We start from the raw sequence: 23,024 nt of genomic DNA, 5'->3' as shown, positions 1-23,024 counted from the left end.
AGGATGATAGTTAGATTGTATATCTATATGTTGTTTTTGTATATTTTTTGTAAGCTCAAAAGTCATAGCATCACAAACACAGCTGGCCATTTTGGTGTTAACTGATATTGGATTGGGCATGTCCAGTCCTTTCTACTTCACAGAGGAACATCGGCATTTGGTTCCTTTTGTTGTAAAAAAAAAGGTTGGGTGCTAAATGCATTTTGTTATTAAAATTTTTTTTAAAAAATATAGAGGAATCCTTAGTTAATGGAGTTATCAACATGAAAATGCTAAAAAAAATAAAAAAGAATGCTGTTTTTGGAATAAACAAAGCCTACTATCATTTATGAGAATAGTTTTTAAAAAGGGAGCAATCATGTGAAATCTCAAAAAAGAGAGTAATAACATTTGACGCCCAATTGGATGATAGGCCCAACTTCCAGTTGATGTTTGGCCCAACAAGAACTTTTCTTGCGAGGCCCAATGTGAAGTTTATGTCTGAGTCTTCTTTCTTCTTCTGCCAAGTTTAGCGACGCTCTCCGTCTCCGGCGAAATTTGCTTCTCTCCGGCAAAAACATCGAGCTGTGAGTTACCTTTTTGTCCTCTGTGGTAATCCCTTTTTCCAATCCTCTTTAGTTGTAAATATTCTTAATAGAAAATTTTAAAAAGAAAAAAGAGAATGCCATTAAAAGGTGCAATTTTTATCATTATATTTTTAGTTTTGCAGCATTATTTTTACTGGTAACACAAGAATCTGTGAACTGGGTTTTTCCCGTTCTTGGTGTTTATTGTTAGTTACTGCATAAAGAGTATCAACTTCAATTTCTGATTTTTCCAATTTAATATGCATTTTAGCTTTCCATGTTAATTAGTATTCTGGGATATTCTTAATTGAAAAAAGAAATAAAAAAAGGAGGATAAGGCCATAAAGGTGTAAACTTTATCATTATATTGCTGGTTTTCAACATGCTTTTTAATAGTAAAACAAGAATTTAAAATTTAGCCGCACCCAGTGTTTACACCGAACCATACTAATTTACTATGGTTAGTTGATAGATTAAGGTTAGATGCATTTTAATTAAGTACTATATTTTAGTGATAAGCCTGTATGTGAAGACATCTATTATATATTCATCGGGTGCGGGTTTGGGGTTGTCATGATTAGTGTATACTATCACTGCATAAAGGGAGATTCCATTTTGATTTATACTTTTTTTTTATTGATTTTTAAAAGTTAATTTTGCAATCTTGTTTACTTCCTATATTGGTTACTCTCAAATCTTCTTAATATTAAAAGGAAAAATGGGAATTAGGTTATTTAAAGGTGTAATATTAATCATTTTTATTGCAAGCTTTCAGCATGCTTTTTAATGGTAGAACAAGAATTTTGAATTGGGGTTGCCAAGCTCAGGGTATACTTTCACTGCATAAAGAAATTGTCAACTCCAATTTGTATGCTTCGTTATGATATTTGCAAGTTAATATGCAATTTTATTTGGTTCCGATGTTTTTATGTTTACTGATATCTTCTTAAAATAAGTAGGAAACAAGAATAATGCCATAAAAGTGCAATATTTATCATCATTTTGCGAGTTTTAGCCACTTGGATTGAAACGGTATATTTCAAGTCATTTAGGAGATCTTTTAATTATTCGTACAACCAAATTCAATCTCTAACCATCTCAAATCGTAGCATCTGAAATCCATGAAATCAACATATCCCAAACATCTAAATCAGTAATCCACTCCTGAGTTAAGGTTAGCATGTCAGGGAAGTTGGTATATTGATTTTGAACCAAAAGAAAAGGAACTTGGTAATTAATCTCTAACATTGTGATTCTTTTAATTATTCGGCAAGATTCAGCATGAAGTGAGGAACTAGGAATGCTACTTGGAGAAAATGATCGCTCTCAGGAAGTTGAACCTCAGGATAGCAGCTTGCCCTTTTCCTTTGCTCCGGTTGTTTGCTTTCAATGGTCATTATGTAGTTTTCAAACACGCAATTCAGTCTGGTTGGAGTAGTGAGTTTGTCAATCGGTTAGGTGGCTTCAGTCGGGGAAACATAGAGATTCAGAGTGGAGTCAAACGCAATGCGTTTGCTCAGATTGCTCCATTTTCTACTGTTGCTGGGACAATCTTAGTCCAGGCTCAAGACCTTGGTAAAATGTCTGAGGAGTTGGAAAATGTGATTGATGAAGATAAACTTGATGATGCATGGGTTTTGTATGAGCGGCACATACAAATGGCCGGGTTTCCTAGAAAATCAATTGTTAATAAACTTGTAGCAGCTTTTGCCGAAAGCTCAGATTTTGGACAGCTGGAGAGGGCTTATGCTTTGGTTGAACAGGTATTTGAGGAGAACAAGCATGACTTGCTTGGGAGGAATACTCTTATCTATCTTGCTTTAGCCCTTGCTAAATGTGGATTACCTATTCCTGCATCTACTCTTGTAAGGAAGCTTGTCGAAACGGAAAAGTATCCACCTGTGAGTGCTTGGTCTGCAATCCTGGCTTATATGTCACAAACCTCTGATGGAGCATACCTTGCTGTTGAATTGGTTCTTGAAATAGGTTACTTGTTCCAAGATGGAAGAGTTGATCCCCGTAAAAAGAGCAACGAACCTCTACTTTCCATGAAGCCTAATACTACTTGTTTTAATATTGCTTTAGCTGGATGTCTTCTGTTTGGAACTACTAGAAAAGCAGAGCAGCTTCTTGACATGATGCCCCGAATTAACTTGAAAGCTGATGCTACCTTACTAATCATAATGGCTCATATTTACGAGAAGAATGGACGAAGGGAGGAGCTCAAGAAGCTTAAGAGAGACATGGAAGAGGCCCCTAATGTGACTGAGATGCAGTTCCGTCAGTTCTATAATTGTTTGCTTTCGTGCTACTTAAAATTTGGAGATCTTGAATCTGCATCCCACATGGTTTTAGAAATGCTTCGGAAGGCAGAGAAAGCTAAAAATTCTCTTGGTGTAGCTAATTTGCTGCTTGGAGCTTCTAGAAGTGGCAATGCATCACTTGCAAATGTTCCCCTCGATGATGCATTTGATCGAAATCCGGATGGATCAGAAAACTTAGTATCGTACGAAGATCTCTGTAGAGACAGAAAGTTTTTAAAGCTGCAGATTATTGCTAAAAACTTACTTGATGTCTTGGTAATTAAGTTGCAGAAGCAAATCGAATTTATTACCAGTGAACGTGGTATTCTCCAGCCTACTGAGAAATTATACGTTAAATTGGTAAAAGCTTTCTTAGAAGCTGGGAGAACAAAAGATCTTGCAGAATTTCTTATTAAGGCAGAGAAGGAAGATTCTCCGGTTTCAGTTGATGATTCTTCCTTGGTTCATGTGATAAACTCTTGTATTTCACTTGGATGGTTAGATCAGGCACACGACCTACTGGATGAAATGCGCTTGGCTGGCGTTAGAACTGGTTCATCTGTTTATTCATCTCTTTTGAAAGCATACTGTAAAGAGAACCGAGCTGGGGAAGTTGCATCTCTGCTTAGAGATGCTCGTAAAGCTGGGGTTCAGGTAGATGCAAGCTGTTACGAAGTATTGATCCAGTCCAGGGCGCTTCAGAAGGACACTCAAGGGGCCCTTGATCTGTTCAAAGAGATGAAAGAGTCTAAGATACCAAGAACGGGTCATCAAGAATTTGAGAAATTGGTCAAAGGGTCTGCAGAAGGAGGTGACGCTAGTTTAGTGATGATGCTTTTGCATGAAATCAAGGAAGGACAAAAAGTAGATTATGGAGTTCATGACTGGAATAACGTAATTCACTTTTTCTGCAAAAAGAGGTTGTTGCAAGATGCTGAAAAGGCTTTTAAGAAGATGAGGAGTTTGGGACATGCTCCAAATGCACAGACTTTTCATTCTCTGGTTACAGGTTATGCCGCCATTGGTGGAAAATATGTGGAGGTGACGGAACTATGGGCCGAAATGAAGTCTCTTGCTTTTTCTAGTGGAATGAAGTTTGATCAGGAACTGTTAGATGCTGTGCTTTATACATTTGTTAGAGGTGGTTTCTTTGTTCGAGCGAATGAAGTTGTGGAGATGATGGAGAAACGTAATATGTTTATTGACAAGTACAAGTATCGTACCCTTTTCTTAAAGTACCACAAAACACTCTACAAGGGAAAGGCTCCGAAATTCCAGTCAGAAACACAGATGAAAAAGAGAGAGGCAGCATTGAACTTTAAGAGATGGGCTGGGTTATGCTGAAGCGTCAATTGTCTGTAGCCTCAAGGATATGATCCTGCAATATTGGAACTTATTACTCCGATAATTCCTAAATGGGATGTCAGCGAACTGAATGGAGTTCCATGTTGATCCATATGCCTAGTTTTGACGCAATGAGCTTTCTTTACGATGAGTTAATTAACATGGCGGTTTCGCCTAGAACGTGAACTATGGAGGAGGATGGATTTGATGTAGGAGCAGAGTGGAATTTGGAGCAGGGTATCCCTATCCATCGCTTGATGCTAGCAGATCAAGGCATCTCCGTGGTTTTATTTGTCATTATCATTTTTTGATCATCCAATCCTTGTTATCATAAATGCCTTGCAAATAAGTCTTATTGGTGAGATGCATCCTGCTTTCTCTTTGCATGCTTTTGAGGAAAGCGTCTTAATGATGGTTGATTTAGTCATGATTGAAGATCATCTGTTTATTTTGTGCTCTGGATTTATTTCGGCCCCGATGTTCAGAGTGAAGCATTTATTTTGCTTTACGATAAGAAATCCGTTCATTTAATTGTACAGATGCATTAATCTTCTATCGAATGGCTTATGCCTGAGGTGCCTACATTATTTAACATCCAAAAGAAGGGCTTAGTTTCTGCTAAATCGGTTGGCACTGCCATTACTTTTCTGCTACTCATCATGATTCATTTAAGGGAACCTTACTGAAGTACATGCAAAATTGCTGAACTGAAGTATTTGATTCATAAGATGATTCTGCAAGCACCAATAGTGACAGGTAAAAGAGAATTCTCTCGAATTTTAATACTGTTGGAAACTGTATTTGTCTGGAGCGCTTTGCATAATAACTTTCTCATTTCTATTGCTTCCTCATTTTCTTTTTCAATGATGTGATCTGCACTTGCCATTTCATGAATTTTATGTGTTCGTTCAAGTTCCCATAGCCACTTACAGTCAGCTATCATCTTATCTTACATTAAAAGCATTAGTCAACCTTATCAAAGAGTTAATAGCATTAGTTTACAATAAAGGTGACAGGGGGCCGGTCCGATCCGGTTCGGGTTGAAGAAAAATGTGACCGGCCGGTCACCAATCCGGGCCGGTACCGGTTTTTTCCAACCGGTTTTACCGGGTCCGGCCCATCCGGTGATTTAATGAACCGGAACGGTTACGGGCCAAAGGGGCCGGGCCGGGCCAATTTTTTTTTTTTTATTTATATAACTACCGTAATTTATATTAAGATAAAGTAAAAATATAAAACAAAAAAACAATCTTATAAAAAGAGTGTTTGAATAAAGGATGCAAAGGCTTTAAAATCCTTATATTTGAATATTTCATTAAAATTTTAGATAATAGAATACAATGAAGATGGAAAAAAACTTATAATTTGCAAGTTCTTTTTGTATTTCAAACTTGTAAATTAAAGTTTACATTTAACAACTAAATTAACGAAAAAGAGTAAATTCAAAGTTTAATTATTAAATATAAATCCAGAACTTCAAAGGTTTTGCATTGCCTTAGTAAGTTCTTCATAATCAATATGAACTTCTTGGCCATCTTCTGGAGTGTTAAATTCAGATGGGTGACCATGTGTTAATATATCTCCAAGTTCCCCATCTTCTGGTTTATCAACATCTTCACGTCCCTGATTTCTTCGTTCCGATCTAATCCAATCTCTGAAACATACTAAAACTTCCAAAGCATTGCTTCCCAATGAGTGACGGGTGTCTCCTAGTTGTTGTCTTGCTTTACTAAATGCACTCTCTGATGCAACAGTTGAAATTGACACATTCAGCACGTCCCGAGCTATAGCGGAAAGAACAGGAAATTGCTTTTCATTCTCATGCCACCATCCCAACGGTGAAAAGAAAACTCAACAGTAGAAAAGAAATTTCAGCTATATGTACTAAAGCCATAGTAACAGTAGAGTAATATACTCCAGAAAACTCAACAGTAGCTATATAAAATTTATGTAAAAATTGAACAACATCATTAATGGCCTCCCAAGTATAAGTTGTTAACATACGGTTTGGATCAGTACAATGCGCATTAGCAACTTCAGTTTTTGGCAATCTATATTTGTAGCAACATTTTAAAAATAAGTATGTATAATTCCATCTAGTTTTCTATTTCCCCGATTACCCCGATTAGTAACCTTATTACAAACTCTTTTTGCAGCATTAAACACATTGTGAAAATTTAACTACTAACAAAAATTAAATATGCAAATAAAATAGTAAATAAGAGAAAGAGTTGGAGGGAGTGCACCAAATTTCGCAATAAATTAAACACTTGACGATCTTCGCAACTCCAATGTTACCACAAAGAAACGTCAATTGTTCAAAGTTCAAACTTCAAACTTCAAATAATACGATAAATTAAATTCCAAAAAAAATGAGAGCCAAATAGTTTCTTGCAACTTAGGTGAAGAATGAGAGAATGACAATTGCGAATTTAAGTTTGAGAAATGAGAGATGAGTGAAGAAATGAAGAAGAGGGGGTGTATTTATAGTTTTTCAAAGGGCTAAATTAGTAATTACTAAAAGTGTTATTTTTTAAAAAAATGACCAAAAAGGAGGCCATTCTTGCAATAATTTTGTTGGGCAACGGTGGAATTTGAAGCTGACCGTTGCCAACGGTCAAATCTATTAAAAACAAAAATTCAGAAATAGCTGTTGAACTGGTCCGGGCCGGTCCGGTTAACCGGTTCAACGACTATTTTCTTATACCGGTTTCGACCGATCCGATTAATCAAAAATATTTTTTATACGGACCAACCCCTAACCCCTAACCCCTAACCCAGCCCACATGGCCCTTTAACTATCGGTCCGGGCCAGGCCGAAAACAGGTCAACCCCGCCTGTTAAGCCTGTTAAACAGGTTTATTCGCTATTCACATAACGTTAACATGTGTTCCCATCTGAAAGTATGCTGGAGAAACTAGAGGTCTCTATTCCATAGGCCTGTTATTTATGTCATATTGAAGCTTAAATGATATGTTGACTATATGGTTTATACACTTCAGTTGTTTGTCTTTTAGTTTCAGGCTGTGCCTTGAGGCTCATGTGATTTTTAAGATGAAGTCTTATGTCATTTGTGTTTTGTCGTATCGGTGGTTGTGAAAAGCTTGATTTAGAACAATGTTGCTTCCCTATTTGAACTGATAACAATTATTGATATCAAAACAATGATACTTAGTAGTTTATATTTCAGTAGTTAAAGGATTTTGACTCGAACTTTAGTTACGTTTGACAAAGCATGGGAGAAACTATGTTATTGATATTGGATAATAAATACAATACAAGGAGATATTATTCATCTTCCAATGTAGGACAAGACTACACTATACATATCTGTAAACTAACACTCCCCCTCAAGCCGGTGCATACACATCATATGTACCGAGCTTGTTACACATGTAGCTAATACGAGAACCAGTAAGAGACTTAGTGAAAATATCTGCTAGTTGATCATTCGACTTTACAAACTTTGTAACAATATCTCCTGAAAGTATTTTTTCTCTGACAAAGTGGCAGTCGATCTCAATGTGTTTAGTCTTCTCATGGAACACTGGATTTGACGCAATATGAAGAGCAACTTGGTTATCACACACTAGTTCCATCTTGTTGATTTCTCCGAACTTTAACTCCTTGAGCAACTACTTGACCCAAACTAACTCACACGTCGCTATAGCCATGGCCCGATATTCGGCTTCGGCGCTAGATCGAGCAGCTACATTCTGTTTCTTGCTCTTCCACGAGACCAAGTTACCTCCTACTAGAACACAGTGATCCTGCCCAATCAACATCTGTGTACCCAACAATCTGCTCGTGGCCTCGATCCTCGAATAGTAATCTTTTGCCTGGAGCTGACTTTATATACCGAAGAATGCGAACAACTGCATTCCAGTGACTATCACAAAGAGAATCCATAAACTGACTTACAACACTCACCGGAAAAGAAATGTCAGGTCTAATCACTGTGAGGTAATTCAATTTGCCAACCAACCTCTTATATCTCGTAGGGTCTCTAAGAGGCTCCCCCTGTCCAGGCAGAAGCTTAGCATTCGGATCCATATAAGAGTCAATAGGTCTGCAACCCATCATTCCAGTCTGCTCAAGAATGTCTAAGGCATACTTCCGCTGTGAAATAACAATACCTGAGCTAGACTGAGCGACCTCAATACCTAGAAAATACTTCAATCTGCCCAAATCCTTAGTCTGGAAGTGCTGAAAGAGATGTTGCTTCAGATTAGTAATACCATCCTGATCATTGCCAGTAATAACAATATCATCAACATAAATCACTAGATAAATACACAGAATAGGAGCAGAATGCCGATAAAACACAGAGTGATCAGCCTCACTACGAGTCATGCCGAACTCCTGAATAATTGTGCTGAACTTACCAAATCAAGCTCGAGGGGACCGTTTCAAACCATATAGTGACCTGCGCAATCTGCACACATAACCATTAAACTCCCCCTGAGCAACAAAACCAGGTGGTTGCTCCATATAAGCTTCTTCCTCAAGATCACCGTGGAGAAAAACATTCTTAATGTCTAACTGATAAAGAGGCCAATGACGTACAACATCCATGGACAAAAAGAGACGAACAGGTGCTACTTTAGCCACGGGAGAGAAAGTATCACTATAATCAAGCCTAAAAATCTGAGTATATCCTTTTGCAACAAGACGAGCCTTAAGCCGATCAACCTGGCCATCCGGGCCGACTTTGACTGCATAAACCCAACGATAACCAACAGTAAATTTACCTGCAGGAAGAGGAACAAGCTCCCAAGTGCCACTCGCATGTAAAGCAGACATCTCGTCAATCATAGCATGTCGCCATCCTGGATGAGATAGTGCCTCACCTGTAGACTTAGGGATAGAAACAGTGAACAAAGAAATTATAAAAGCATAATGAGGTGACGACATGCGATGATAACTTAAACCGACATAGTGGGGATTAGGATTAAGTGTGGATCGTACACCTTTGCGGAGTGCAATTGGTTGACTAAGAGGAGACAAGTACGCAGTAGGTGCAGAATCTGATGCGGGGCGTGAATCACCTGGGCTTGATGCTGGATGTGGACGACGATGATAAGTCAAGAGTGGTGGAGCTGCAGAAGGTTGAACTGGATTATGTGGAGGAACTGGAGCTATAGGTGGTGGAGCTACAACTGGAGCTGTAGGTGGTGGAGCTACAACTGGAGTGACTGAATCTCCAAAAGATGAAACTGGTAGTACCTCAGAAATATCTAAGTGATGACCTGAACCTGTGAAGTATGATTGAGTTTCAAAGAAGGTAACATCAGCGGACATAAGGTACCGCTGGAGGTCAGGAGAGTAGCGTCGATACCCCTTTTGTGTTCTCGAGAAACCTAGAAATACGCACTTAAGAGCACGAGGAGCTAACTTATCTATTCCTGGAGTAAGGTTATGGACAAAACAAGTGCTTCCAAAGATACGGGGTGGAAGAGAGAACAAAGGTAAGTGGGGAAACATGACAGAGAATGGAACTTGATTCTGGATAGCTGAAGATGGCATACGATTAATAAGATAGCAAGATGTAAGAACTGCATCCCCCCAAATACGCAACGGAGCATGAGATTGTATGAGTAGGGTACGGGCAGTTTCAATAAGATGTTTATTCTTTCTTTCAGCTACCCCATTTTGTTGAGATGTGTACGGACAAGATGTTTGATGAATAATCCCATGAGATTTCATAAACTGCTGAAATGGGGAAGACAAATACTCTCGGGCATTATCACTATGAAATGTGCGAATAGAAACCCCAAATTGATTTTGAATTTCAGTGTGGAAGGTCTGGAAAATAGAAAACAACTCAGATCGATTTTTTATCAAAAATATCCAAGTGCACCTGGAATAATCATCAATGAAACTGACAAAGTAGCGGAATCTCAAGGTGGAACTGACCCGACTAGGACCCCAAACATCTGAATGGACTAAAGTAAAAGGTGACTCTGCTCGATTATCAAGACGCCGAGGGAAATGGGAGCGAGTATGCTTACCGAGCTGACATGACTCACACTCTAGAGCTAACAAGTGAGATAAACCAGATATCATTTTCTGAAGTTTTGACAAACTGGGATGTCCCAACCGTTTGTGTAATAAATCTGGTGAATCAGTAACATGACAAGTTGTAGAAGGAAGACAAGATGTGAGTCCATGTGATTTAGCAACGATAAGGTAATAAAGTCCGTTTGATTCACGCCCGGTACCAATGATCTGCCCTGTACTGTGTTTCTGTATAAAAACAAGGTCATCAAGAAATAAAACAACGCATTTAAATGATTTGGCTAAGCGACTAACAACTATGAGATTAAAAGGACTATTGGGAACATAAAGGACTGAATATAAAGGTAAGGAAGGAAGTAGGCGTGCTTGACCTATTGCAGTTGCCATGGTTTGAGACCCATTGACCATTGTGAATTTTGGAAGAGATTGAGAATACGAAATAGTAGTGAAAAGAGATTTGTTACCAGAAATATGATCTGATTTACCTGAATCAATGACCCAAGACTTAGAGGATGAAGATTGGGAGAAACAAGTCACGCTATTACCTGTTTGAACAACAGAAGCTATCTCAGAAGATGTCTGCTTACATGCTTTGTACTGAAGGAACTCAATATGAAGGAACTCAATATAATTTGCTAAAGAAACCATCCGACTATTCAAAGCATCGGTTCCCATGTCGCTACGAGATGTCTGCTTACATGCTTTGTACTGAAGGAACTCAATATAATCTGCTAAAGAAACCATCCGACTATTCAAAGCATCGGTTCCCATGTCACTACAATTTGTAGTAGTAGGGTTAACTTGAAATAGTGAAAATAAGTAACTCCTGTGAAAAAACTGAAGAAAAAAACTTGAAAAACACTGTTTACAGCAGGAAAACAGAACGTTGTTCTGCGCCGGAAGCACTGTTCACGCTGGAAACACTGTAGCTCGCCGGAATCTACTGTAGTTGACGGAAAAACTCAAAGTGATCGGAATGAAACAAAACCAGTGAGGGTGGAATCGGAATTACCAGGCGATCCTACTGTTCAACTGGAACTTTTTCAAAATTTGGTCGGAACAGTGCTCACGCGCCGGCGCGTGGGTCAGATCTCGTCGGAATTTTGTTTTTCCAAGCGCGTGAGGGCCCGTGGACGTGTGTTTTCAGGTGCGGTTGACTGAGGTTTGGTCGCCGGAGCCTGAGGAGTCTTATGGTGGTGTTGGTTTTTGCACAACACCAACAAAAAGTGATTTGCTTACGGACAGCCTTCTAAGTCGCCGGAAAATTGCACGGCGAAGAGGTCTTTCTTCCCGGAAGTCGCTGGAATGATGCACAGCGACGGATTTCTCACTAATGCTCTGATACTATGTGAGAAAGCAATAACAACAACAACGACCCAGGAAAATCCCACTAGTGGGGTCTGGGGAGGGTAGTGTGTACGCAGACCTTACCCCTATCCCGAGGAGTAGAGAGGCTGTCTCCGAAAGACCCTCGACTCAAGAAGAAGAAAAGAAAAGAAAAGAAAAGAAGAGAAAAGAGACAATATCAGTACCACCAACAGATACCATAAGAAAAAATTAACAACATCATGAAAGCCAGAAAATAGGTGCAGAGCAAAAGCGGTAACCATTAAATAGAGTCGGCTCTATGAAAAACAAAAGAGTAGTAAGACACAACATTGCCACTAGCTGTCTCAGACAAAAACCCTACCAAGCTAGCCTCACAAATGTACGAACTAAGGAAAGACTCAACTACCTCCTAACCTACAACCCTAATACTCGACCTCCACAGCTCCCTATCAAGGGCTATGTCCTCGGAAATCTGAAGCCTTGCTATGTCATGCCTGATTACCTCTCCCCAATACTTTTTAGGCCGCCCTCTACCTCTTCTCGAGCCTTCCAAGGCCAGCCGCTCACACCTCCTTACCGGAGCGTCTGGGCTTCTCCTCTGAACGTGCCCGAACCATCTAAGCCTCGCTTCCCGCATCTTGTTATCAATGGGAGCCACGCCCACCTTCTCTCGAATATCATCATTCCTGATCTTATCCATCCTAGTGTGCCCGCACATCCACCTCAACATCCTCATCTCTGCTACTTTCATCTTCTGGATATGTGAGTTCTTAACAGGTCAACACTCAGCCCCATACATCATGGCCGGTCTAACCACCGCTCTATAAAACTTACCTTTGAGTATCGGTGGCACTCTCTTGTCACACAGGACTCCAGATGCTAACCTCCACTTCATTCACCCCACTCCAATACGGTGTGTGACATCCTCGTCGATCTCCCCTCCCCCTTGAATAACCGATCGAAGGTACTTGAAACTGCCTCTACTCGGGATGACCTGTGATTCAAGCCTTACATCCACGTCCACTTCCCTCGACTCATCGCTGAACTTGCACTCCAGGTATTCCGTCTTTGTCCTGCTCAGCTTGAAACCCTTAGACTCAAGAGCTTGTCTCTAGGCCTCCAGCCTCTCGTTAACACCGGCTCGCGACTCATCAATCAGAACTATGTCATCAGCGAATAACATACACCATGGCACCTCCCCTTGAATATGATGTGTTAACGCGTCCATCACCAGGGCAAATAAGAACGGGCTGAGCACAGAACCTTGGTGCAATCCCATAACAACCGGGAAATGCTCAGAGTCGCCTCCTACTGTCCTAACCCGAGTCTTAGTCCCATGTGAGAAAGCACGGGAGAAAATATATTATTGATATTGGATAATAAATACAATACACGATGTCGCTATTTATAGCTATACACTACAAGGAGATATTACTCCTCTTCCAATGTGGGACAAGACTACACTATACATATCTGTAAACTAACAGTTGCGTTTGACTTGGTGGGACTACATATTTTGCCTAAATCCATCAGTTGCTAAGCTAATCCTTACTGTAAACGTATGTCGGTCTTATGATAATTCAGGTATGATTCCTCTTGCATGGGAGAGTGTACATCAAAAGTTAAAAGAACATGATTTGATTCTAAGCGTGAAATTTGATAATAATAATCTTGCTACAGAAGATTGAGAGGAACTATCTGAATATCAACAGAAGAAAAGTCTTATCTCAGATTTAGAGTATGGGAGGGTGTAAAATCAATTAGTTTAGTACTATAGATTTTGATATTTTTTGCCCTTGAAAATGGCATAAGAGAAACATTTGCTCCATTGTTAATTCATTCTTTTTTAGGTTGAACAGTTTTCTTGTGGTTTTCTCTCTAATATTAGTCTACATCAAACTAATCAAATTGGATCACAATCTGACAAAACATGTCTACTTCATTTTTTTCCAACAAGCTCAACTCCTCAGCAATCCAACACAGCTTCTAGGTGGAGCTACAGCATACTGATTCTGGTGAGTTTTGATAGAAAACTGAGACTTATTCTTTTACTTTTAGCAGGTAAACTTTGTACATTATCTGGTGATTTGTGATTGAAAGACTGAAAGGCTTATACTTTTAAGTTTACAACTCGTTACAAATCCAACACAGCTTCTAATTTGAGCGACAGTATACTGATTTTGGTGACTTTTGATTGAATATAGATATTTCGAGAATGTATGTAATACTGAAAGATCTGAAAACTTTGATACTTTAAGAAGTAAACTTTCTACGGACTGGTGATATTTTATTGGAACACTGAAAGGCCTATACTTTTAATATGTGAACTTCTTGCTGAGTCTTGTTTACATCTTGTTTACTGCTTTCAGATATATTTATTTGGGGGTTTATGGTGCTGAGTCTCTTCTTTGCCAGGCAACGGCGAGAGATCATTATAAAAATGGAAGAAATAGCTGCCTTGGCTAGAGACAGCGCGCTGAATCATGAGGGCCTCCTGCAATTTATCTAGTAGATCTGCTGGAGTTAAGCATTCTTCGCCTTGTTCTTTGGTGTGTTTCTAAGCTTTAATCCCTATCAGAATTGTTTATGATCCTATCAAATATATGTAAGATTTACTTCTGGTTATGGTTTTGTGCAGGTAAGACGGTTCGAAACATGGTTTCATAGAGAAGTTATTGTGAAGTGATATGGTTAAACATCGAAGTGTAATTTGATATCTCCTAATTATTGTGCAATATTTGTGCTCTATTTCAGCTAATTACTAGAGGGATTCTGTAGTTTAGTTAAACTTTCCTCTCATACTTGTTATGTTCTAAGGATTAGTTGGCTCTAATTTATTGTTGTATGTATTTTGAGTTAGGTATGAACAATGAAGGTGTTACATTGTTGTGTTGTATTGCCTTTGAAGACTTTGATCATTTAATGTAACTATTTTTTGTGCGTGTGAATTCATTAATATAGTTTAACGGAGAGTGCGAAAGGAAAATGATGCTTCAACTTTTAACTATATTTATATTTCTTTGATTTTTTCATGATGGTGGTGTCCGGGTCAGCTTGCATGCACCTCGATTAATTCACCGGGTACTTTACTACCTCCCACCAGAATAGGTACATAGTAACTCTACACAACATCAAGACTTGTTCAGATAGGAAGAAATCACCTCATATTTTTTTACATACAAATAACAAGAATCATAAAATCCTCTTCTCGCAAACTTATAACTATCAAGCCTTTTAAATGTTTTGGTATAGACATCATTCTTTACTTCACTTTGTTTTGTGCTAGGGGATAAGGGAGGAGAATATTGGAATTTATCCCTTCATCTTTTAATGTGTGAAAGTACTTTCGGGACATCCCACTAAAAAATCTCAATCAAAAGTGTGAAAATATGAAAATTGTAGTTTGACAGGGAAAACTTCTCTATTATAAAAGTATTTTCTTCTTTAAAGAGAAAATGTGTTGCAACTTGCAACTTCTAATAAATTTGAGTAGTAGACCATCCAAGGAAAGTCAAAATTTCTAAAAGTCATTAGTGCCAAAAAGAGGTGGATAAAGAAAAAGCTAAGTAGCAAACAACTCCCATTTCCTTGATAAAGTACTTGAAAATCATGAAAAATTCTCAAGTCTTTATTCATTCTGTTTCTTGTCCTTATTTTAAAGACTGGAATTTTAAGCCTTTATTTTATGGTATGATTCAAACATCAAAGGAGAAGCAAACAACTCCCATTTCATCGACATTGCCTAGTTCTGATCCCATTGAAAAGGACACATTTTGCATTGTTTATTTTAAGAGTCATTTTCTCATAGGCCTGATTGAAAATCTCTGAGGTTGACAAATTAAAAGTCAAATTTGGCAGCTTGTTTTAACAACCTTATAGTGCTTTGGCACAGATAGTTGAGCCAAAAGAAGTCTTACAATGTGGTAATAGGAAGCCTTAGAATACCAAAAAATGACCATTAGCAGCAGAAATGTGCAACATTTTGCTCATGTAATTCTTGTTATTCTTCACTGTTTCTATACAGGATTTTGCACAGAAGTAGATAGCATTACTAGCACTCAATCTCTGAGAGATCCTGGGATTTTATCGTCTCCAGATGGCGTCTTCAAGTTGGGATTTTTCAGTCCTCTAAACAGCACTAATAGGTATGTTGGCATATGGTACAATTTTTCTGAAACAATTGTCATTTGGGTGGCTAATAGAGACAAACCTTTAAGTGATTCTTCTGGGGTTGTGGAGATATCTAGCGATGGAAATGTTGTTGTTACGAACGGAGAGGAGGAGATTCTTTGGTCATCAAATACTTCAACAACCTCTCAGGTAAACTCAATTGCCTTTCTCCAAGAATCTGGTAACTTTGTTCTGGTAGATCGTCTGAACAATGCGACCACAATATGGCAAAGTTTTGAACATCCTTCTGATTCACTTGTCCCTGAAATGAGAATAAGTGAAAACACTAGGACAGGCGAAAGGATAGAAGTAAAATCTTGGAGAAGCCCTTGGGATCCTGCTTTTGGAAACTTTTCTTTAGGCATGAAATCTGAAATCATTCCTCAGGTATATATTTGGAATGGTAACCGTCCCTATTGGCGAAGTGGTCAATGGAATGGCCAGATTTTCATTGGAGTTCAGGATATGTATTCTGTGTCCGTTGATGGATTTAGTGTAGTGAATGATCGCGAAGGTACTGTATATCTTACTGGACCTGTTGGTTTTAATTTCTTAACGAAATTCATCTTGGATTGGAAAGGAAACATAGTTCAATCATTTTGGGACGAGAATGGGACAAATTGGAAGGTATTATGGTCAGCTCCCAATAATGATTGTGAAGTTTATGGAACGTGTGGTCCATTTGGGAGCTGCAACTATTTGGAGTCTCCGATTTGTTCTTGTCTGAAAGGTTTCGAGCCAAAGCATAGGGAAGAATGGGAAAAGGGGAATTGGACTAGCGGTTGTGTTAGGAGGAGAGCTTTGCAATGTGAAGTGAAGAATAACTTAGGGAATTCAAGTAAAGAAGATGGATTTCTAAAGATGGAGTTCATGAAATTGCCTGATTTTGCAGAGAGGTCATCTACTGCAGAAGACCAATGTAGAAGCCAATGCTTGCGTAGTTGTTCCTGCACTGCGTATGCATATGACTCAGGTATCGGCTGTATGTCGTGGAGTAACAACTTGATTGACATTCAGCGGTTCCAAAGCTGGGGGAAAGATCTCTATATTCGCATGGCACATTCAGAGCTTGGTATGTATTCTGGTGCTCAATATCCTCTCAGCCCATTTTAGTTAGGGAGAATGACACAAATAGGATACTTTTGTGTCACTCTTATTTTTTGACCCCGGTAATAATAGTTTTGGGAAAATATCCTGGTGCCTGATTTTAAAGCATGCATGCAAGAAATCCAGCAAGTTATGGTGATTGTCAGGATTTATGGCAAATCCTGACGATCACCAGAATTTTCAGCCACATTGTTGAAAAAATCTGGTGTTCGTCAGTAATTTTCCACAAATCCTGACAGATTGCCAGAATTTTTTCACCATTGTGGCTGAATCCTGGTGCTTCAAAATTCTGGCAATTGCCAGAACCGCTTCCCAAAATTCTGACCAGCTTGCTTCAAAATTCTGGCCGGAGGTTATTTCCCCACGACTTTTCTTAAGGGGGTCAAAAGTTCCATGCAGCATAATCCTTTTCCAGCCATTGTAGCTTAATCTATCATTTAAGATGCCATTGACTTAATAGAATTCCATGTATATACTTTTAAGTTTGTGGCTTCAGTAAAGAACTGATACTGGTTCACCTTTTGTGTTTGCTCTACATTGCAGATCATCATAAAGACATAAAGAAAATTGTAATTCCAGTAATCGTTGGTACTCTTACACTCTGTGCTTGTCTGCTCCTTTTCTGTATAAGGATGGTCAGACGTAGAGGTAAAAAAGACTAAAAAGTTTGTATTATACAATTAGAAACATTTTGTTAGCTGCAGTTAACTTGTATCCCTTCTGATATTAGGAGTGAAGAGCAAGGAGGTAGTTTTACTTGGTAACAGAATGGAAGAATTACCAGTCTTCAACTTCGAAACGCTTGCAAATGCAACAGCCCGATTTTGTGAGAATAATAAGCTTGGTCAGGGCGGTTTTGGTCCAGTTTACAGGGTACGATTTTCATCTCTCTCGATCACTTTCCAAATTTCAGTAGCTGAAATTGGTACTTGCCTTTCAGGGAAAATTGGAAGATGGGAAAGAAATAGCAGTCAAGAGGCTTTCAAAAGCCTCCGGACAAGGGCTAGAAGAGTTCATGAATGAAGTGTTGGTGATCTCTAAAGTCCAACATAGAAACCTTGTTAGACTCTTGGGATGTTTTGTGGATAAAGAGGAGAAGATGTTAATTTATGAATATTTGCCAAAGAAAAGCTTGGATGTGTTTCTCTTTGGTTAGTAGTTACTCTTCAAATCTTTTTACTTCTCGTACGCGGTTCTTAAATGAAGGGGAGCCTAGGCGTAACTGCTAAAGTTGCTGCTATGTGACCAGAAGGTCACGGGTTTGAGACGTGGAAACAGCCTCTTGCAGAAATGTAGGTTAAGGCTGCGTACAATAGACCTTTGTGGTCCGGTCCTTCCTCGGACCCCGCGCATAGCGGGAGCTAAATGCAACACCTTTCGTACGCAGTTCTTAATCTTCTTCTCAGCATTCTCTATTCATCTTTTACAAACATTCTTAGATGAAGTATACCAAGGAGTTTTGGATTGGAGGAAACGCTCCATTATCATCGAAGGGGTTGGCCGAGGACTCCTTTATCTTCACAGAGATTCAAGATTGAAAATAATCCATAGAGATTTAAAGCCAAGTAACATTTTGCTCGATAACAACTTCAATCCAAAGATTTCAGATTTTGGCATGGCTAGGATTTTCGGATCTGACCAAGATCAAGCAAACACAAAGAGAGTAGTTGGTACTTAGTAAGTGGATATTGATCAATATATACCATAACTTCACATGATTTCTCCCACAAAATGACCATATTCAACATTTACTAACTATTATTTCTGGTTTTTGAAAGGTTATCTGGTTAATGTAACATTTCTATACTAACTCAATGACATTTTTTCAGTGGATACATGGCCCCGGAATATGCAATGGAAGGAAGATTCTCTGAGAAATCGGATGTTTTTAGCTTTGGAGTTTTAGTGTTAGAGATCATAAGTGGCCGAAAAAGTACAAGTTCTTGGAGTGAGACATCCTCTTTGAGCCTTTTGGGATATGTAAGACTCCTCTTATGTGCTAATATTCAAAAAACTAATATATGTCATTGCTATTTGTGCTTCTTTAAATTTGCTGTGTTTTTTTTTTTTTACTGTTTTCAGGCATGGAAGTTGTGGAAAGAAGAAGATTTATCAATTTTTATCGATCCAGTTATATTGAATCCGAGCATGGAAATGGAGATCAGAAAATGCATACAAATTGGTTTACTGTGTGTTCAAGAATTTGCTGAAGACAGGCCAAGTATTTCATCTATTCTTGCCATGCTTACTAGTGAAAATACAAGTCTGCCAACACCCTTACAGCCTGCTTTTACTGAAAGACAAGTTAGTTTCTTCACAGTGTGTAACAAGAATAGAGAAAATGAGTGGAGTTTGAACCATACAAGTATCACAACTCTTACCGGTAGATAACAAGAACATGAATATGTGAAATTACTTTTGTAAGGAATATACAATTTATGAGATTTCATTTGTATAAGTACATGATAATCCATCCATCTCAATTTGTGTGACACTTCTTTTACGGCCAGACCTCTCTATAACAACATGTATATATAATAGTCATTCACTATAAAAGTCATATTTTTTTCGCAACCGATTTTTATATTATGTTATAATGTATGTCCTCTATAACAACACTTCACTATAGCAGCCAAAAAATATCGGAATAAACAAGGTTGTTATAGAGAGATTTGACTGTATTTTGATAATGTTTGACACGATTCATTTTTTATGCAACTTCCATAAGTTTCAATAATTCAAATTCATCGAACCGCTCAAATATTAAAGTTTGCTATGACATTTCCTCCTTATCAGGTAGGGGTAAGACCTGCGCACACACTTCCCTCCCCACACCCCACTTGTGGGATTACACTAGGCCTATTATTGTTGTTATTATTGTTGTTGTTGCCATGACATTTCCTCTTATTTATTATTATTTATATATTAAACTTTTCAACCTTTAATATAGTCTTATCTTAACACAATATACTTAAGTCAAAATAACATGTTAAATATTCGTGTTCAATCAAATATAATAATTTGAACGGCAAAGGGCCAAATACACCTCTCTACTTTCGAAAATGGTCTAACAATACCCCTCGTTATACTATTGGGTTATCTATACCCCTGCAGTCATACTTTGGGTTCAAATATACCCCTCATTTAAACGGAGGGACACATGTCATCTTTCTGTTGATCAATTCTAACTATCTCCTAATTAATTAAAAAGATCCATTACCCATACCCGAAAAATAATATTTTTTTTTTTGTAAAAACTGGAAAAAATTGAAATTATTTTTACTAAAAACTGAAAAAAAAAAAATATTTTTTTTCAGTTTTTAAAAAAAAAACTGCTTTAGAAAAAACTGAAAAATATTTTCTAAAACAATGCTTTTGTAAAAACTGGAAAAAAAAAGCTGAAAATCAATTTTCTAAAGTAATTTTTTTTGTAAAAACTGAACTTTTTTACTAAAAACTGAAAAAAACGAAAAAATATATTTTTTTCCCCAGTTTTTACAAAAAAAACTGCTTTAAAAAAAGCTGAAAAATATTTTCTAAAACAATATTTTTGTAAAAACTAGAAAACAAACTAAAAAGTAATTTTCTAAAGCAATATTTTTGTAAAAACTGAAAAAATAAATATTTTTTTTTTCATTTTTTAGTTAAAAATATTTCAGTTTTTTCCAGTTTTTAAATGTTTTAAAAAATTGCCTTTTTAGTTTTTACAAAAATATTATTTTAGAAAATATTTTTCAGTTTTTTTAAAGCAGTTTTTTTGTAAAAACTGGAAAAAAAATATTTTTGTTTTTTTTTTCAGTTTTTAGTAAAAAACAAATTTAGTTTTTTCCAGTTTTTGCAAAAAAAAAAAAAATTATTTTTCGGGTATGGATAATGTGTCTTTTTAATTAATTAGGAGATATTTTAGAATTGGCCTACAGGACGATGACACGTGTCCCTCCGTTTAAATGAGGGGTATATTTGAACCCAAAGTATGAATGCATGGGTATAGATAACTCAATAGTATAACGAGGGGTATTATTAAACTATTTTCGAAAATAGAGGGATATATTTGATCCTTTGCCGTTTATAAAATAAAGAGATTGACTTATACAAGCATACTTTATGGGTAATATAGGTTTGCAAGTGGAATTAGGGCAATTATAGTACTAATAGTGTATTGTAGGGTCGGTAGAAATACTTTTTCAATTAAGATTGTATATCGATTGAGTAGCAACAAACATTATCCATATAGTAGCGGATCAAAGTATGCAACGAATGCAAGTCATGCATCGTACCATATTTTCTCAAGAGAAACTTTCTATTTTTTCTACTCTAACTATCAAGTTAAGTCAAGTTACAATGCGATTAAATAAAATTACAAGTAGAAGTGAACTAATATTTTGATCATTCAAAACATCAATTAAAATGTGAATGGAGTGACATCTCAAGAAAGAGAATTGAAGTGGATAAATAAACAAAAAGGCTTCAAAGAATCAACAAAAAAAGAAGGATTTTTTCTCCTTTAATTTACGAAAGAAGAAAGTAAGGATTATCTCCAAATAGTTTCCTTAACTCTAAATTGTTTATCTTAGTTTAACTTATGATATAAATCTCCTACACAATGGTTTTGTTTATGATAGAATAGAAGAAAGATTGAGTGAAATTTTATGTATTTGCTGATGATTAACGTCTGTACAAGCTATTGTATAAATACATAGAGAAAAGAATCTATTGTATAACTACCTAGCCAGCTATACATTTCTTATTAGCTGCATTGTAACTAACTGAAGGATAAATCAAAGAATAATTTAATTTATATATACACAAATTAATATGTGTAGGTTTTGTCCCTTCTACTTCCTTCTAGTAGGCCCAAAGAATGTTGTTCCAATTTGGGCCCAAAGTTGTTACGACCAAATTGAGAAGAGAAGCCTGAACCCAAATATTGATCACCCGATAGATCTATTTCCTTGTCGCCATCAGATTATCACATACAATTGCATCTCCTCCGTTCATTGACATTAAAACTTAACTTCTTTCTTTCAGACACAAATCTTCGAACTCAACCTAAATATGAGAACTATCCATAATCATCGTCAATGAACCTTTGTTTCTCCATTGATACACCTTCATTTCTACTAGTATCAACACCAAAATTTGTATCATCACCAACACCCCCTTCAAGTTGGAGGGGGAGAAAGAATCCCCAACTTGACCGACAGATTGTGATGAATGGGTCTGGTGAGAGAGTTATTAAAGAGATCGACGAGTTGAGAGTAAGATCGGATATAAGTGTCACGACTCCAAGTTTCTTCCGTAGGATGTCGTGACGGCACCTAATCTCTAGGACTAGGTAAGCCTATCAATATGCAGAATAAGTGAAATAATAATTTAGAGTCTCAAAACTTCAGCAACTACATAAATAAAATATGTAACTCAATATGTACAACTCCCAAAACCTGGTGAAATATAAGTCGCAAGCTCTAAGAAGAGTACCGAACAAATCCTATACATCACTATCTATAATAGGGAAATAAAATAAGAAAAAACAGGATAGAAGAGGACTCCGAGGCCTGCGAACGCGGGCAGGTATACCTAGGAGTCTCCAAAGCAAACTAGGCTCACTAGTGTCGAGACTGATAGGAAGTACCTGGATCTGCACGAAATGATGTGCAGAAGCGTAGCATGATTACACCACAACGGTACCCCATAAGTGCCAAGCCTAACCTCTATAGAATAGTGATGGGGTCCGGTCAAGACCCTACTGGAGATAATAAGAAACAAGATGAAAGATATAACGATATAATGATAATGACAATGGAAGTGAAACAACAAGGAATTTACCAAAAGTTAACAACACAGAATTAAGGTAGTTAATACAACATGGAAGGAAATAAGGATTAACATGTTAAGAAAAACAAACAACCAAGATAAATACAGCGAATAGAGAAAGATCAATAAGGGCCACTACCGAGGTACTCCCTCGTAGTCCCAAAACATAAAAAGTAACTCACAATCTTTCCTTATATCACCGTGGGAGCCTTTATATTTAGTTTTGAAAATTATTTTCCCCCAAATAGCATCCCGTGTTTTAGCCCACCTTATCACACCGCATGGCTTCTAGTAATTCTCCTACTAGCCATGCGTATCAAGCCCACTTTATCTCACCGCATTCGTTTCAACACTCAGATCTTATACCACCGCA

General features: G+C 37.5%; 2 protein-coding genes across 8 annotated transcripts; both read left to right on the top strand.

Moving 5' to 3' along the window:
• Positions 1-482: 482 nt before the first annotated feature.
• LOC107808958 (pentatricopeptide repeat-containing protein At1g03100, mitochondrial-like) lies at positions 483-15,709 on the top strand. Of its 7 annotated transcripts, none has more exons than XM_016633519.2 (5): positions 497-566; positions 1,847-4,969; positions 13,518-13,575; positions 13,976-14,109; positions 14,199-14,540. In XM_016633519.2, exon 2 carries the CDS (start codon positions 1,883-1,885, stop codon positions 4,211-4,213), a length of 2,331 nt encoding a protein of 776 aa, XP_016489005.1. In that variant the 5' UTR covers positions 497-566; positions 1,847-1,882; the 3' UTR covers positions 4,214-4,969; positions 13,518-13,575; positions 13,976-14,109; positions 14,199-14,540. The 7 variants fall into 7 exon arrangements, with proteins under 7 accessions (XP_075082978.1, XP_016489005.1, XP_075082977.1 ...); XM_075226876.1 differs by lacking the exon at positions 14,199-14,540 and adding an exon at positions 15,585-15,709 and having other exon boundaries at positions 502-591; positions 1,841-4,969; XM_016633520.2 differs by having other exon boundaries at positions 502-566; positions 1,841-4,969.
• On the top strand, positions 15,366-19,327 carry LOC107808951 (G-type lectin S-receptor-like serine/threonine-protein kinase At1g11330). Its single transcript, XM_016633510.2, has 7 exons — positions 15,366-16,802; positions 17,381-17,485; positions 17,568-17,710; positions 17,778-17,988; positions 18,277-18,514; positions 18,667-18,817; positions 18,920-19,327. The coding sequence occupies exons 1-7, from the start codon at positions 15,512-15,514 to the stop codon at positions 19,226-19,228; spliced, it is 2,448 nt and encodes an 815-aa protein (XP_016488996.1). The 5' UTR covers positions 15,366-15,511; the 3' UTR covers positions 19,229-19,327.
• Positions 19,328-23,024: the final 3,697 nt, after the last annotated feature.

Source organism: Nicotiana tabacum, chromosome 12 (assembly GCF_000715075.1).
Source record: "Nicotiana tabacum cultivar K326 chromosome 12, ASM71507v2, whole genome shotgun sequence".
Classification (NCBI taxonomy): domain Eukaryota; kingdom Viridiplantae; phylum Streptophyta; class Magnoliopsida; order Solanales; family Solanaceae; genus Nicotiana; species Nicotiana tabacum.
The sequence above is the reverse complement of the archived record's forward strand: the minus strand, read 5'-3'. Positions and strand labels throughout refer to the sequence as shown.